Below are 17,064 nucleotides of genomic sequence, written 5' to 3'. Positions count from 1 at the left end.
CCTGCGATGGGCTCTGTACTGATGGCTCAGAGCCTGGAGCCTGCTCTGGATTCTGTGTCTCCCTCTCTCTCTGCCCCTCCCCTGCTCACGCTCTGTTTCTCTCAAAAATAAACATTGAAAGAATTTTAAAAAAAATTTTAAGTTAAAAAAAAGGAAATTGGAATCCTACAATACTTGTCCTATGCCTGGCATCGTAAACTTATGTTTTCGAGGTTTATCCGTGTTGCGGCATGAGTCAGAACTTCCTTCCTTCTGTGGCTGAATAGTATTCCAGGGTACGTTTGGCCCATGTTTTGTTTACCTGTCCATCAGCTGACGGACACTTGGGTTGTTTCCACCTTTTGGCTCTTGTGAATACCGCTGTTACGAACATTCGTGTGATCATCTGTTCGAGCCCCTGCCTTCAGAGAGACACCTAGGAGGGGATCTCCTGGATCATACGGTCACCTCGCTTTCTGAGGACCCACCAGACTGTTCCGCCGCGTCTGCCTGCACCTTTTTCGCATTCTCACCCACAACGCGCGGACGATCTGACTTCTGCACATCTGTGTGGGCACTTTCCCTTTGTCCTCATTTGAGAACCCTAGCCCTTCTTACCCCCACGTCACAGATTCGGAAAACCAGGGCTCTGGGAGGTCAACACGTACGGGCAGACCACGAAAGAGCTGGGTGCGCGCCCACGTTGGCCACACTCCACCCATGCCCCACCCTGGACTCAAGGGAACGATTTGCGGTCGCTTGATGAGACGCTAAGAACAGTTCGCTGGGCCTCTGCGGCCTCATTAGCCACCCTGCTCGAAAGAAGGGGTGTTCACAGTTTGGGGCCCGGGCTCCAAGAAATGGAGCTCTAACAGTGGGTCTCAGCTGGGGTGATTCTGCCCCCTAGGGGACACTTGGTAACGGCTGGTGGCATTTTTAATTGTCGGGGCCTGGAGGGGGGATAGGGGGCTCCTGGTGGCCAGTGGGTGGGGGCCAGGGATGCTGCTCAGCCCCCACAGTGCCCAGGACGTCCCCCTACCGCAGCAGGAATACAGGACCTGAATGTCAACAGTGCCGAGGATAAGCACTGGATAGGGAGAGGGCAGGACCCGGCTGAGGGCAAGAGGTGGGACCACCATTCCTAGGTTTGAATGGGCTAGCCACCTGCGTCTGTGTGCCCTCAGGCAAGTCACTGCCCCTCTCTGGGCCTCAGTTTTCCCTGTCCAAAATGGGATAAGGGGACATTTCACTCATTTTTGCCTCATGAGTAAAAATCTGTGCCGGGGCTGTGTGTGTCCCATGTGGACACGGCAGGCACTTCACAGACATGTGCTGTCTGGCCTCCCCTGACCACCCCTGGCCCTCGCTGGAACTGGGACCCAGAGCCGGGATGCGGGGAGGAAACCGAGCAGCAGGGGAGCTGGGAGCCGCTCCTGGGCCCAGTTCCCAGGACTCACAGCTGCATCCTCCTGGGGGGGGGGGGGGCAGCTGGCCCAGCCACCTTACCCGCTGGCGGCCACGAGGCTCCAGTGTGCTCTGCCGGCTCATTCCCATGGAAATCGAGGCTGGATCTGGGAGTCCCCTGGTGGGGTTTCCAGGCTCCGTCCACCCAGCCACTGCCCCAAACCCCACCTGAGAATTTACTTGAGCCCAGGAGGATTTATGTCCAACCTTGGGTCAGATTCAGCCCATCTGGGGCTACAGGAATCTACATTTTTTAAAGGGGCTCCCAGGTGATTCTGATAGAAAGGGTTCCTCAGGGACGTACTCTAAGAAACGTGCTTCGGCCCAAATTCCAATTACCCAGGTGGGTAAAGGGAGTCTCAAGGGAGTAAGGGGCTTGCCCGGAGCCAGAGTTGGCCTGTTTTCCTTTTTGCTTCTCTCAGTCTCTGTCTCCCCGCCCCCTCCCCACCGGGTCTCTCGCTGTTTTCGACTCAGGATCTCCTTCCTCCCCTTTCTTTGCCTCATTCGCCCCCGCCCCACGCCGCATCCGGCCCATTCCACGATTCCGGGGGAATCTCCCCGCAGCTGCCTGGCCCCGCCCCAGACCCCGCCCCTCCCGGCGACTTTCTCCCATTGGCCTCTTCGTACGTCGCCGGCTCTGCCATTGGCTGAGCCTACGTCCTCCGCCCGCCCCCGCCGCCGGCCCCTCTTAGGGCCTTTCCGCGCGGGCGGGGACAGAGCGGGGCGGAGCCGCGGGGCGGGGCGACGGGGGGCGGTGCGATGGGGGCGGGGCCGAGCTTCCCGCCCCGCCCCGCCCGTCCCGTCCCTTCTCAGTCCTCCCGCGCGAGTCCCGCGGCCGCCGCAACGGCCCCTCGGGAGCGGCCTTACGGAGCCTCGACGGTCGGACCGACGGACAGGACCCGGAGAGTAGGTGAGCGAGCGATGCCGCGGCGCTCCGCACCTCGGGGGCCGTCTGGACGCCCTGTCTGTGTCGCCCCCATGCCCCTCCTCCTCCTGTCTGTATTCCTGCCTCTGTTTCTTCCTTTCCTTCGGTGTCCCTGTCACTCTGACTGTGTGGGGTAGGGGGAGGCAGACTGGGTGAACTGCCCTCCCTACCGTGGGGCTGTGCTCTGAGTCCAGCGTCCCCTCACCCGCATGGGGATTCTGATGGACTCTGCCCCTTTCACGGTGCAGGGTGCCAGGCGCTAGGGCCAGATTCCAGAGTCGGGAGGGCATTCCAGTGGTGGACAGCCTGGCCACAGGTGTGACGATGGGCATGCGTGTGGCTTCTGACTGGTCCAGGCGGCTGGAAGAGTCATGGCCAGGCCCACCCAGACTGGCCACCTGGGAGCTCCTCAGTGCCCTGAAGCTTTGGCCTCAGTTTTGTCAGCTGTGAATTGGGACTGTGGCTGCCAAGGTAATTGGCAGGTGACCTGACCCATATCCGCACGCATCACCGCCTCCTCTATCCTGGGGGCGTTCTCCTGGAGGAGGGACAGTCGCAGCTGTAAACAGGCCTCCGAGGTTGCTTCCTGAGCATACCTGAGCCCAGCTTGGGGAGCTGAATGCCCGGGAGGGGGGGCACAGTGGGGTGAGGGCAGTTCAGCCTAGTGGTCGTAGGGTCTAGACCTTGGAATCAGAGGGATAGGTTCTCGATCTGTCACTCACCTTGGTATCAGAAACCAGTGATTGGATTCTCTGAGCCTCAGTTTCCTGTCTGTAAAGTGGGAAGGACCACAGTTCCCTGGGGGAGAGGGCTGCTTCCAGGATTAAATGCAGGAATGTGTCTCCTCCGGGCCCTCCCTCTCTCCCCTTCACTCATTCGCTCTGCTCCAGCCTTACCAACCTCCACGTTCCTCCAACACGCCAGACGGGGCCCTGCCCCGGGGTCTCTGCCCGGGCTGTTCCTTCATGGCTATGCCGGGTCCGCGGGCACCAATTTTAAAACATAACCAGTTGCCTAGATGGGCTGGGCCAGGGGACTGCCAGGCAAGGGCTGGGCAGCTGGGAGGATCCTAGAGGGGCCGGCCCAGGGACGCTGTACCTATGGAAACCGGAACAAAGCCCCAGCCACACAAACACCTGGGCTGTGCTTTTCCCACTCGACAGGCCTGGTGGTCTGGGATGCTGGTGGTGGGTGAGTGCCCAGGCCCCTGGGGTGGGGGGTGGAGTGCTCGCGGGGGGGCTTGAAGCCTGCTCTGATGAAGGCGGGAGGTCCTTAAGCCAATAGATGAGTCAGACAGGTGCAGATTGGAGGCCCCGTGACGTCCCCTCTGGCTGTGTGGCCTTGGGCAGGTCAGACGCCCCTCTGAACCTGTTTCCTCATCTGAGGCCTGGGGAGGAGAGGGGCCTCTCGTTGCTTGGTGATCCCATGTGGTGGGGTTTCAGAGGCTTCAGTGCCCCTGTCTGTCCCATGGGGCCAGGAGGGGATGCCTGAGGACACAGCTCCAGCTGTGGTGGCGGAAAGGTCCCCGCCCAGAGGCAGATGCTGAATAATGACTGGAGGTTGTCCGGGTGCAGCCCCAGGGGTTAGAGACCTAGAGGTGGGGTCCTAGAGTTGGACAGGCCAGGACCAGGTACCGGGGCACCTCCCCTGGGCCCCCCCACCACGAGATAACTCCCTGGGATCCCCCGCCTGAGCTTTCCTGGGAGCTCCTCTGGCTGAGCCCTTGGGATCTCCTAAGGCCCCATTCTCCAGGCCTCGATTTCCACTGCTATCCAGTGGGGTAGTGGAATGTGGGGAGCATTTACCTGGGGGAGCCCCCCCTCCAGAGGGGCTCGTGCTGTGCTGCTATGGGACCTTGGGCTGCCCCTGTCTCTCTCTGTGGGCCTTAGTTTCCCTGGCTGGACAGTGAGGACCTCGTGTGAGCTCTTGGACTTTATCCCTCCCTGGTGCTGGGAGGTCATTTATTCATTCGACAGCTTCTGAACACCTGCTGGGAGCCACAGCCTGGTGCAGGGCGCCGAGGACCCAGCACCGACCAAGGCCGAGCCGGTGCCCTCCCTCGCTTGGCTCTCAGATCGGACTTGGGGGATATGGGTGTTCGTCCATCCAGAAATATCCTCATGCTTAATTGTAACTGCATGAAGATGATAGAGACACAGACGGGCGGGATGTGGAAGTCAGTTTAGGTGGGGGATGCGGGAGGGACTCCTGACGAGGTGACATGTGAGCTGAGGCCTGAACGGCAAGAAAGAAACAGTCACGTGGAGGCCTGGTGGGAAGGGCATTCCAGTCAGGGGACGCAACCCATGCAAAGGCCCTGGGGCAGGGCCAGGCCTGGAGTTTTGGAGGAATAGTGAGGAGGCCCAGGAGCACAGTGAGTGAGGGGAGGAGGGAGGAGGGGAGGGCAGCGAGGGGATGGAGTTGGAGGCAGGTCCCGAACGGTCCCGTGGGCAAAGGGGAGAACTTGGACTTTTACCCTGGCAGAGGACTGGGTCCTGACTCAGGTGCTCATGGGCGCCCCCCGGTGGCTGCTGCAGGGAGGCCTGATGGGGAGTTGTGAGAGCAGGATCCTGGGGGGGGGGGGGGGGGCGGCCCTGGGCCCAGGGGCCCAGCTCAGGCTGTGAAGAGGGGAGGCGGGGCTGCGTCCACATTCCTGCCACAGGACCCTGAAGCCTCCTTCACTTGCTGCTAAACACCTGCTTGGCCCGAGGCCCAGCCCGGCCTGGCCTTTCCTGCAGAGGGTGGGCCGTGGTCTCCCGACACTCTTGCTTGGCCCCCAAGCTCTGCCTCAGCGGAAATCGGGCTCCCGCTGCCGCCAGCAGGTGGCCAGACCCCGCCCGTCCTTGGGGAGGCCACTCGAAGGCTCTGGAGAACCCGCTTTGAAAACCGTGGGTGCCCCAGGCCCCTCAGACCAGCGATTCCTTTCTTCCTCTTGCCTTACTTAAAACGGGCACGGAGTGTGAGGTCCGAGCGACGGTTGGTCAGAGCCCGACGCACCGGGTGCCCTCGTGTTGGCAGCGGGTATCGTGCGGGAACAGGGACGGCGGGGGCATTTGCTGCTGTGGACAGAGGCCCGGGGCCCCCGAGGCCACCGTGGGCCACCGCAGCTGGGGCTCGGAGACGCGGGGTGGAGTGGCGGCCTGGCCCTGCTGAGCTGGCTCATCAATTATTAACACCCTTTGTGTGGGACATAAAGAATTCATGTGGTGGGGACAGGGTGCCCGTGGACCAGGGGCCGGCGGCAGCTGGCTCGTCCCAGCCCGCGGGAGTCACTTGCCACCCGGTCAGGAATTTCACGGTCGGGTTGTTAAACACAGCCATTATGAAAAGCGACAGACTGTGACCCTACAGTTCAATACATTATGTTTTAATAATGTTTATTCTAACGGAGGTGTAGAATATTATTTGGCCATAAAAAGGAGCGAGGCGCCCACCCCCGCCGCCCCGCGGACGGGCCCCGAACACACGACGCTCAGGGAGGGAAGCAGACACGAGAGGCCACGCGGGGCGTGAGTCCGCGTGTGTGAAACGTCCAGAACAGGCTCCTCCACGGACAGGAAGGGGTTTCGTGGGGGCCAGGGATGGGGGGGGTGACTGCTGATGGGGATGGGGCTTCTTTTTAGGGTGATGGAATGTTCTGGAATTAGTGGTGATGGTTCCACAACTCTATGAAGGTATCAAAGCCGCTGAGTTTTACACTTTATTTTTTTTTTTTAAGTTAATTTATGTATTTTGAGAGAGAGAGAGAAAACAAGCAGGGGGTGGGGCGGGGAGGCGTCTGGGTGGCTCAGTCGGTTGAGCGTCCGACTTCGGCTCATGTCACGATCTCACAGTTCGTGGGTTCAAGCCCCCCGTCGGGCTCTGTGCTGACAGCTCGGAGCCTGGAGCCTGCTTCGGATGCTGTGTCTCCCTCTCTGCCCCTCTCCCGCTGGCGCTCTCTCTCTCTCTCTCTCTCTCTCTCAAAAATAAATTTAAAAAAAATGAAAAAGAAAACAAGCAGGGGAGGGGCAGAGAGAGGGAGAGACAGAGAATCCCAAGCAGGCTCCACACTGTCATTGCAGAGCCCGACGTGGGGCTCGATCCCACGAACTGTGAGATCACCACCTGAGCCGAAATCAAGAGGTGGTAGTTTCCCTTACTGAACCACTCAGGTGCCCCTCAGTTGTACACTTTAAGAGGGCAAAGTTTGGGGCCCCTGGCTGGTTCAGTCCGCAGAGCGCGCGACTCTTGATCTTGGGGTCGTGAGTCTGAGCCCCACGTTGGGTGTAGAGATTACTAAAAAAAAAAAAAATAAATAAAAATATATATATATAAAAAATAATAATAAAAAAAAAATAAACCTCAAAAACTAAAGGGCGGATTTTATGGTAGGTGAATCGTATGTTGATAAAACTTACAAAAAGCAAAGTCATAAATAGTCATAAATCGTAACTTTCTAATTATTCTCCCGTCTCTTACTATAATCTGCGCTCTTGAAGCCACGTTTATCTGCCGTATGTGTTTGGGGGAAACGGTGAGCCCCCACGTTCGCTCACGTCGCGGCGGAAGCTTGAAATTGGCCACGGTGGGGAAATTTACACCACGGAAATTGGCAACCACCACAGATCGGGGTGGGATTTATTGTTCTGTTGGTCGTCTAGACCCGGGGTTGGCCAACTTTTTCCACGAAGGGCCCAGTAGTTAAGTATTTTCGGCTTCTTACGCCGTTCGGTCGCGTCCCATGTATTCGCGGCTGCCGTTAGAGGGTGAAGACAGCCATAGGGAGCAGGGGAGCCCGTGGCTGTGGCCCTGTGCCAATAAAACTTTATTGATACAAACAGGCGGTGGTTTGCCTTGGTTTGCCACCTCCCGGTCTGACTCAAGAAAGCGGCGCCGAACAAACTGTCGATGAGGAAAATTAAACTTAAGAAAGTGTCACATCTGCGGCTGCCCCAAAGCCCCGAGGAGGCAGTCTCCTCCCCCTGTTGGAAAACGACCGTCGGATTCGGAACTTGCTCTCCCTGCTGATGGATGCGCGGAGTCCTCGTTCTCGCTGTGTCACGCTCGTCTGGCTTGTTCGTGTGCAGGCACACGTCAGAGGCCACCCGTGCCGGCCCCACACGTGTTTGCCAAGCACGCCCCTGGTTTCGCTACCGAAACCAGTTTGGCAAAACCCATCGGGAGCATTTGGTGAGACTCGATCGGCTCCGCAGAGCCGGTATAGTTTACTGTGTTTGCAAATCGTGGGACGCACGTCCTTCATGTGGGGAGAAACATACGGGGGCACGTTTGTTTCTTCTGGAAAGCTGGTAACGGGTGCGAAGTTTTCAGCGTGCGGCGAATGGGATGTCGCCTTCGCGGGGCACCTGTGGGGCAGTGAGGACGCCGGAAAGTTGGATCTCCTGCCCTGGGGCATCCCTGTCCCCCGCCCCCCACCTCCACATCCCTGTCGTCCCCCCGCCCAGGGTGTCGAACCAGAAACGTGTGGGGGCTGAGGGCCCCCCCGCAGTGGGACTGTGCCCTGGGCATGTGTGGGTGGGTTGTAGCGAGTCCAGGTTGGACGGGGGAGACCAGGGGTGAATGGTTTGCCGCGTCAGGGAGAGCCTCTCGGAGCGGGGGGTTCTCGAGGCTGAGAAGGCCCCCTACCCCCAACCCCAGAGGCGCCGCACACGCAGGGGCGGCGAGGGCATGGGCGAGGCTGGAACCGACTGAGCCCCGGGGACACTGGTGGACGGGGTCGTGGCCCGAGCGAGGGGGAGGTTGGCCCGGCTCCTGGGTTTGGGAACCGAGGGGATCAGACAGAACAGGGGCCACTGGGGGGGACGGGTGTGTGCCCTGCACCTGCCCAGGGAGGCTCAGGTACAGTCCTGCCTCCAACCTTTGCCTCTACAGGTTCAAGGTCAGCATCGGTGGCCATTGTGCAGGGCGTTTGGAGTGTCCATACTGGGGACGAGGGCAAAGCTTGGAGTCCAAAAGACAAAGTGGGGTTGGCAGAGGAGGACTGGGCTCTAGAGTGCTGGGGCAGGGCAAGAGTCAACAGAGCCAAGGACTCTGTACCTGGACACCCATTTCATAGATAGGAAAGCTGCCCCCAAGGGCATGGGGCCTGTGTGGAGTCCCAGTGGGGAGGGGTCGGGGCTGTGGGAGGACCTGGACGGTGGCCTTCACTCTCCTCGCTGCTCCTCTAACACACCAGGCACAGTCCTGCCCCAGGGCCTTTGCACTAGCTATGTCCTCTGCCTGGCTCACCTTTCCCCCAGACCTTGTCCTTCCAGGTGCCAGTTCCAGCAGCTCCACCTCTAGAGAGGCTTTCCTGACTACCCTGGCCAAGGTCACCTGCTGTCCCTGGCTGTCACCACCCCCCTTGGCCCCTCTCTCTCTGAAATTACCCTGTTTGTTTTGTGTTCACTGGGTTCTGGTGTCTCTGCCCTCCGGCAAAGGAGATGCCTCTTGGGGGCCTTTTTGGAGATTTGGAGGGCTTTCTTTTTGCTTGTGATGATAACAGGATGTTCTGGCACTGGGGGGGGGGGGGTGGACAGGGACCAGAGACACGAGGCAGCCAGCCACGTGCCTGGAGCAGCCCCCGGGCCCCCACGTCCTAACGTTCTGCCAAAAACATAAACCACCGAGTGGGGTTTTGCACGCTTTTACTTTATTTTTTAACTTAAAAAAAATTTTTTTAAAGTTTATTTTGAGAGAGAGAGAGAGAGAGAGAGAGAGAGAGAGAACGACTGGGGGAGGGGCAGAGAGAAGGAGAGAGAGAATCCCAAGCAGGTGCCACTGTGCCATCGTGCAGCCTGACTTGGAGCTCGATGTCACAAACCCGTGAGATCGGGACCTGGGCCGAAACCAAGAGTTGGATGCTTAACCGACTGAGCCAGCCAGGCGCCTGGTGGGGGCGCTCTCTGATGGGAATTTGTAGCTACAAGGTCACCGCGTCGCCCCCTATGCCAACCTGTAAGAGACGCTCTGTCCTCAAGTGCGGGGGCCTGACCTTGCCAGGAGGGAATCCTTTTCCATCAGCCACATATCCCCGGGTGTCCGCCGTGTGCCTGGCAAGGTGGAAGTGATTTACAGATCTCAACTCGAGCCACCCTTTTATTTGTGCCACAATATGGGCCAAATCCTGATAAATTTATTTAACATTTAAAAAATGAGGCCTAAAATGTATACAGGAAGGGTCACAGAGGTGTAAAATATATATATATATATATATATATATATATATATATATATATATATATATGAATGAAGTGTTTGGCTTGAGGAGATGTAATCGTCATATAAAATTCACTGCTTTAAAGTGTTCAACTTCCAGAATATTCCCTCTCCCCAAAATGAAGTCCCATCCGCATCAGCCATCACCCCCTCCCCAGCCCCTGACAACCACGAGCCCCCTTCCCGTCCCTGGACGAGCCCGTTCTGGGCGTTTCACACCCGCGAACTCACAGCCCGTGTGGCCTCCCGTGTCGGGTCCCCTCCCTGAGCGGCGTGTGTTCGGGTCCGTCCGCCGGCGCCTAGCTCCTGCTCGCGGCCGAGTGACGTTCCAGGGCAATAGTCCAGCACCCTGCGGACACGCCCTGTTTGTCCCTTCACCCACTGGCGGCCACTTGGGTTGACGCCACCCCTTGGCCGCGTGAACCGCGCCGCCGTGCGCGTGCGCGTGCGCGGTCTGCATGGCTCTCCGTTCCCACGTCTTCTGGGCAGATGCCTGGGAGCGGAATTGCTGGGTCCTGGGGGTAAGTCTGTGGGTGTTTGAGGAGCTGCCGGAAAACCGGTTTACACAGCAGCTGCCCCGTTTCCCACTCCCACCAGCCGTGTCCGAGGGCCGTGGTGTCTCCGCACCCTTGCTGACGCTTGCTGTTGTCCGTTGCTGCGACGGCCACCATCCTGGCGGGGAGGTGGGGGGTGGGGGGTGGGGGTGGGGTGAAGTCATCGTGATTTCCCGACTGGCCAATGATGCTGAGCATCTTTTCAGCTGCTGGCTGGCCACTTATGGATCTTCTTTGGAGAAAGGTTACAGGTGTGTGTGTGTGTGTGTGTGTGTGTGTGTGTGTGATCGAGATCTAATTCACATGACCATAGAACTTACCCTTTCAAAGTGTGCAGCTTGCCGGGTTGCAGCATAATCACACAGTCGCACAACCACAGCAGCCTGATGGCTTTTTGCACTTGTACAAACATTTTGTACAGAATATGGAATGTTCCACACCCCTTCCCTGATCCGTCTGCCTCAGGCTGCCTGCCACCTTTATCGCAATCTGTTTCATAGACTTATTTATGTCAAAAAGATTTTGTTTTTAAGTAATCTCTACACCCAAGGTGGGGCTCGAACTCACGACCCCAAGATCAAGAGTCGCACGCTCTCCCGACTGAGCCAGCTGGGTGCCCCCTCCCAAAGTATTTTGTGAGTGACGAGGTGGCTTGGCTCTACAAGGCTGGAGTCCCCCGGAAGGCAGGGCCGGGAGCTCTTTTGGTCATTCCAGTAAACCCAGTGCCTGGGACACAGTTGGTGCTCCATAAATGCTCATACAGTGACCGAGTGAATGGTCCAGCCACGCCCTTGATCCTTTAGCAGGCTTTTTCAGCTTTGAGGACAGTGGGGTGCCCTGGCATTTGGTGATCAGGGACTGTGGACACTTGACCGTCTGGTCCCCGAGCCCCTCGGCAGTCCCTGGGAAGGCCCCGCCCCAGAAGGGCTGATGTGGCCGTCTGGCCGCCTCCTGGCTTGCCCGCCCTCAGACCTGGGTGAGTGCACAGGAAGGAAGGAAGGCCGGGGTCTATTTTAGTCTGTGGCCCGCTCCCCCGGGACAGTAGTCATCTCCCTGTCTGGCTGCGTGGATGGGGGTTCCTGGCACAACAATGGGTCAGGGATGGGGGGGGGGTCACGCAGCCGGGCTGGCCCAGGTGTCAGCGGGTCTGGGGACTGGCCGGAGGGGTTAGGAGTGTGGAGGCCGAGAGGGAGGCTCCCTTTTCCTTCTGGGCTTAGGAGGGAGGTCCTGCTGAGGGCCCAGCTCCCCTCCCGGCACATCCCACCTCAGGACTTGGCAGATTGGAGAGCCAAGGCCCAGAGACGGATGGAATCCTCCCGAGGGTCACACAGCGACTGAGATAGGCCGCAAGACCAGGGCTCCAGGGCACTTAGGGTCCAGGTACCTTGGCCTCATCCCTGGACCCAGGGAAAGGCCTTTTCCTCTCTGAGCCTCAGTTTGTTCATCTGTAAGCTGGGGAGACTGGACTCAGGACCTTGGGGTTTCTTCTCGTTTGCGTTCGCGGACATCCTTTCCCTCATGCATTCAACGAACGCTTGCGGGGTGCCCGCTGTGTACCAGGCCCCGGGCTGACTGCTGGAGGCACGGTGTGGACAAGGGAGACCCAGTCCCTGCCTGCGCCGTCAGGCCAGGGAGATGAGCAATGAAACCAAAGGGTACGAGGCCAAAATGGAGCACGCCAGGGCGCCACGGGAGCCGCCAGGCACCTGGCCCAGCCTGGGACATCCAGGAAGCCTTCCAGGAGGAGGTGACTGTGACACTGAGATTTGGATGAGCAGTTTACAGGATGAGTAATAGGGAGAGGAGGGGCCCCGGTAGAGGGAACAGGACAGAACATTCTAGAGAAATGGGTGGGAGGCAGCAGGGCGGCACGGGCACCCCTTGTGCCAAGCCGCTCTTTTTCCAGAGAGTCTGACAGAGAAGTAGGTGTGTCCATTCAGGGAGCTTGAATGGCGGAATTCTAGGCCGTGGCATCCAGCTTCTGGCCCAAGGGAAGCTCGCAGCCTGGGTGGAGGTGGGGGGGGGGGGAAGGGAGGGCATTGGATTGGCCACAACCTTCTGCCCTAGGACAGAGTTCTATCTTCCCCATTTTACAGATGGGGAAACTGAGGCATGGGGCGGTTATGTTGCTTGGCTAAGCAGTCAGGCCCCGGGGGGCTGGATCTGTGGCTGACACAGCTCCCGGTGCCCGAGAAACTCGGGTGATTTGCAGGCGTCAAGCGGGGAAGGCGGAGGAAGTTAGGCACGCAGAGGCGGGCGGTCAAGGGTATTGCTGTGTGGCCTTGGGGCCGTGGCTCAGGCTCTCTGAGCCTGTGTCATTTCTTCAACAAACTGGCAGCCAGCCTAATACCCGGCGGATATGAGGAAACGGTCACACGCTGCCGGCTCAGGGCCTGCCCCGTGGTGCTGAGTCAGCAGCACCCCTGCTCTGGCCCAGGCCTGTGTAGCCCCGGGGTCTGGTGACTGGTGTGGGGGGCAGGGAAGGCGGTCCAGTCCTCGCCGTGGCCACCCTGACCTCTGAGGGCAGCGCAGGCGGAGGGGACTTCTCCCGGGGTGTGAGCTCGCACAAAGATGGTCTTTGTGGGGGCTCTGGGCTGAGTGGGCACCCACGGGGCATTCCTGGTCCGGCTGGCCTGGGGCTGGGGTGGGGGTGGCTTCGACCAGGGCCTGGGGCGATGGGTGAGGGCCGGAGGTGGCTCTCAGGCTCGCCTCATTCATTTTTCTGGAGTCTCCAAGGACACAGCAGGTAAGGAATCAGGCCTCTTCCCTCCCCCGTGGGCTGGGGTGACAAGGCACGGTTGGGGAGTGAAGCCCGGGGCAGGGGCGGAGCAGTGATGGGGGATGGAGGGGCACTGTGTGGCCCAGAGGCCGTGCCTCACCGTGGGTTTGTTCGGGGATGGCTTCCTAGAGGAGACAGGATCGAAGCGGAGCTAAGGGATGAAACTTCGAGAAGAGGCCGGGGCTCAGGGGCCAGGGCTTTGGGGGATGAATAGGAGTTTACCGGCAAAGATGCCGGGATCTGAATGGGGTGTGGGGCTTGGTCCTGGGACCCGCGTCCTCAGAAGAAAACGGTCCATGCTCAGATGTGCAGCTTAGGAAGATTCTGGCACTATAGGAAGGAGGCGGCTGGAGGGAGGCTCCGGAGCTTGGGGAATCCAGTAGTCTGACATGGAGACAGGTCCCTGTTCACCGAGGGCTGGACTGCCACGCCCCTTGCCACTGTCCCAGCCCAGGAAGGGTGGGAGCTGTCACAGGTCAGTGTTTCCATATCACAGGCGGCGGCATTGGAACGATGTTTCTAGAAACCTCACTCGTGACCCCCCCCCAGGCCCCACAGCCCAGGATGCTGCCCACGCCGGAGGCGGGCCTCGGGCCGTCTGCTGTAAACGCACAGGGCCAGTAAGGCTGCGGGATTGGGAACAACTGGGCTCCGCCACTCTGAACAGCTGGGGCCTGGGACCCCGTCTCACTGCACTGCAGGATGGGGGCGGGGAATGCCCGGCGGGACTTCAGGGGCTTGGAATCCACCTGTCGTAACGCACCGTGAGGTCCTCCTCAACCCCGCGGCAAGGCTGGTGCCGGGCCCGCAAGCGGTGGCCTTCAGAACATCCTGCCCAGATGTCCCCCTCCTTCCTTTTTTTTTTCACTTTTATTTTTATTTTTTAGAGAGTGGGGAAAGGGTGTGAGAGAGAGAGAGGATCTTTCTCCGCTCGGCGCGGAGCGTCGGGTGGGGCTCGATCCCCCGACCCCGAGACCATGACCTGAGCCCAAACGAAGAGTCACTCGACCGACCGTGCCACCCGGGTGCCCCGAACATCAGAGTCTTGAGCTCAAGCCCCGCCTTGGGCACAGAGCTTCCTTAAACAGAGAGACAAAACGGCCCGCCTCCAGGCCTGAAGCTCTGTCGGCCCGGGCAGTGCCCCTCCACCCGCTTTGTCACCTGTCGCTTCCTCCGGGAGGCCTGCCTGTGCCCGGCAGCTCTGGGGAGCCCACACCGTGGCATCGCGTGGCTCCCGGTCGCGGCCGACGTGCCCCCGCCCTGCACCCAGTCGTGTGCCTCGCAGCGGGCTCGTGGGTTGGGCAGGCTCGGGCCCATTTCACAGACTGGGATGACGCGGTAGCACTCCAAAGGGGCCCTCCGGGAAGGTCCCCGGAATTGACGGGCCGCGGGGACTGACGACCCTCTGCCTCTCCCCCTGGCAGGGCGGATGGACACGTTCAGCACCAAGAGCCTGGCCCTGCAGGCGCAGAAGAAGCTGCTGGGCAAGATGGCGTCCAAGGCCACGGTGGCCGTGTTCATCGATGACGCGAGCGGCGAGGTGCTGGACGAGCTGTACCGCGCCACCAAGGAGTTCACCCGCAGCCGCAAGGAGGCCCAGAGGATGGTCAAGAACCTGGTCAAGGTGGCCGTGAAGCTGGGCGTCCTGCTCCGCGGCGGCCAGCTGGGCGGCGAGGAGCTGGCGCTGCTGCAGCGCTTCCGCCAGGGGGCGCGCCGCCTCGCCATGACGGCCGTCAGCTTCCACCAGGTGGACTTCACCTTCGACCGGCGCGTGCTGGCCGCCGGCCTGCACGAGTGCCGGGACCTGCTGCACCAGGCCGTGGGCGCGCACCTGACCGCCAAGTCCCACGGCCGCATCAACCACGTCTTCGGCCACTTGGCCGACTGCGACTTCCTGGCCGCGCTCTACGGCCCCACCGAGCCCTACCGCTCGCACCTGCGCCGGATCTGCGAGGGCCTCACCCGGATGCTGGACGAGGACAGCATATGACCTCCGGCCCGGGGTTTCCTGAGGGGGGAGGGGGGGTGGGGGTCGTTCTAGAACCTCTTTTCTCCCGCCCGATTCTGGCCAAATCCCCGGGACAGGCGGCCTTCCCCCCGAGAAGATGCTGATCCGTTGGAGGCGGCGGTTTTAAGGACTCTGGTCGCCCCTCCTCCCGCACCGTCTCAACAGGAGAAGAGCTCAGCCTGCGGGGGCGCGGCCTCCCCACGCACCCCGAGGCTGCTGCCCACCCAGGCCTGCCTGACCTGACCCCCAGCACCCCTACACTCCCTCGATGCTTCAGAAGGCTGGCACCTGCCACCTCGTCATGTTAACGATGTTGCCTGTTCCTTCCGACAGGGTCGTGGTGAACGGGAAGAAAGGGAGTGTTGTGGGGGTGAGCTGCAGCTCCCCAAATTCTTTGGTTGAAGTTCTAGCCCCCAGAACCTCTGAATGCGCCCTTGTTTGGAAATAGGGTCCTCGCCGATGGAATCAGTTGAGGTCACGCTGGAGCGGGGGTGGGCCCCTGATGCCGCATGACTGGCGTCCTCGTAAGGGGACATTCAGACAGAGAAGGCCGTGTGAAGGTGGGGGCAGACTCTGGATGGCTGTCTACCAGCCAGCAGCCTCCAGAAACTGGGAGAGCCGCCTGAACGGCCTTCGGAAGGAACCAGCCCAAGGGACACCTTGACTGCAGACTCCCGCCTCCGCCTCCAGGGCTAGGAGGGCACAGATTCCCGCTCTTGCCCTGGGGGTCGAGCGCAGGCAGCCAGGAGAGTGCGGGGGTGGGGGCTGTGGGCGAGGATTTGGTTGGGATCGCTGCCCTGACTCCCACGCGGGAGGGGACGGAGTGTGCCCCTTGCTCGGGGCTCAAGGGGAAAGCCATCGGAGATGCGCGCCCGTTTAAAACTGGTGATTTCACTTGTGCTTGGTGGCAGGTGTTTCCCCAAGACCTCCGAGAGCAAAGCTCAGCCAATTCTGGCTTTGGCGACACCCCTGGAAGATGAGCCACTCTCACCTTGGGGCACAGATGGGCACGTGGGGTGTGGGAGTGAGTCTGTGACTTCTGTGTGTCGGAAGGGGACACGCGTTTTAACAGGCCGCAGAACGCTCTACAGGCCGGTCCCCTGACGCGCCGGGAAGGTTACTCTGGGCGCCCGCGGGGACGGGGAAAATGACGGCCCGTGACCGTTTTTTGCAGAGCCAGGTCTGTTGGGCGAAGCCTTCACACGGGAGGCCTGCAGGCCTTTTTAGGCCAGAAGATGGGTTTGGTTGACTCCGTCCGTCGTTCGAGACGTTTGGCATTAGTTCAAAACAAGGAAGTTACACGTACCAATCTAGGTTTGGAGTTTTCTCGAAAACTTGGCCTGAGCCTGCACTGCCTGCTGGTGAGGCCGCATGGGCGCGGCCCCCCTGGCCTGCCACAGTCCCCACCTGGCCCTTTCGCCCACCCCCCCACCCCCCACCCCGGCCTGCTGCAACGGCCCACAAGCCATTACGGCCCCAGATGCAGGGTGGCCTTTGTGTGGTTTTTCCCTGAAAAAGCCCACGGTCTCTTGCCCAAGAGCCACTGTTCCCACCTCTGCCCCAGCCCTCGAAGGCAAACGTGTCCTCCCATCTTCCGTCGGGAGACCGTTCGCATTCAGGAAGGGACGCGCATTCTGAGTACCCGAGAAGCCCCCCATGAGCACCTTTGTCCTCGGCTTTGCATGCGGGCTACATCAAGCAACGTGCGTAACACTCTGTACTTGTGCCCTGCTGGGCTGTCCAGCCTGCCTGGACTCTTTCCATAAATCTGAGATTTAATTTAGAAAAACCAAAGAGCACGACACGGCTCTCCAAATAAAAGCACACATCTTCGGTCGGCATTATGTGCAACTGGCGACTGAATCGCTGGGGCTGACAGCTTTCTCCTGTCCTCCCGGGGCTCGGGGCTTTTGCCTTTCAAGTCGAGCTTGCGTGTAACGTCACCCGCCCGTGGGCCTCGCCGACGGGTTCCCTTTCCGCTCCAGCGGGCGCCGGGACAGACCAGCGGGCCCGCACAGCTTGTCCTGTATGGCTCGGTCGGGTTCGGCCCCTCATCACGACCACAGCCCCCGGGGCCAGCGTGGGGTCCTTTGCGGGTTTGCCTGAAAGCTACAAGGGGATGCCTCCACGTGGCTGGGGGGGGGGGCGGGGCGAGGAG

At 60.3% G+C, this 17,064-nt stretch overlaps 1 protein-coding gene across 3 annotated transcripts; it reads left to right on the top strand.

The window, feature by feature from the left end:
- Positions 1 to 2,219: 2,219 nt before the first annotated feature.
- Positions 2,220 to 16,747, top strand: TIPE1 (TNF alpha induced protein 8 like 1). 3 transcript variants are annotated; one of them, XM_025916044.2, is made up of 2 exons: positions 2,220 to 2,353; positions 14,323 to 16,747. In XM_025916044.2, exon 2 carries the CDS (start codon positions 14,328 to 14,330, stop codon positions 14,886 to 14,888), a length of 561 nt encoding a protein of 186 aa, XP_025771829.1. In that variant the 5' UTR covers positions 2,220 to 2,353; positions 14,323 to 14,327; the 3' UTR covers positions 14,889 to 16,747. The 3 variants fall into 3 exon arrangements, with proteins under 3 accessions (XP_025771829.1, XP_086555549.1, XP_086555550.1); XM_086699423.1 differs by lacking the exon at positions 2,220 to 2,353 and adding an exon at positions 2,404 to 3,559; XM_086699424.1 differs by lacking the exon at positions 2,220 to 2,353 and adding an exon at positions 12,161 to 12,865.
- Positions 16,748 to 17,064: the final 317 nt, after the last annotated feature.

The sequence above is a fragment of the Puma concolor genome, chromosome A2 (assembly GCF_028749965.1).
Source record: "Puma concolor isolate L17-30 chromosome A2, mPumCon1.1.hap2, whole genome shotgun sequence".
Taxonomy (NCBI): Eukaryota; Metazoa; Chordata; class Mammalia; order Carnivora; family Felidae; genus Puma; species Puma concolor.
This window is presented reverse-complemented; position numbering and strand designations above follow the sequence as displayed.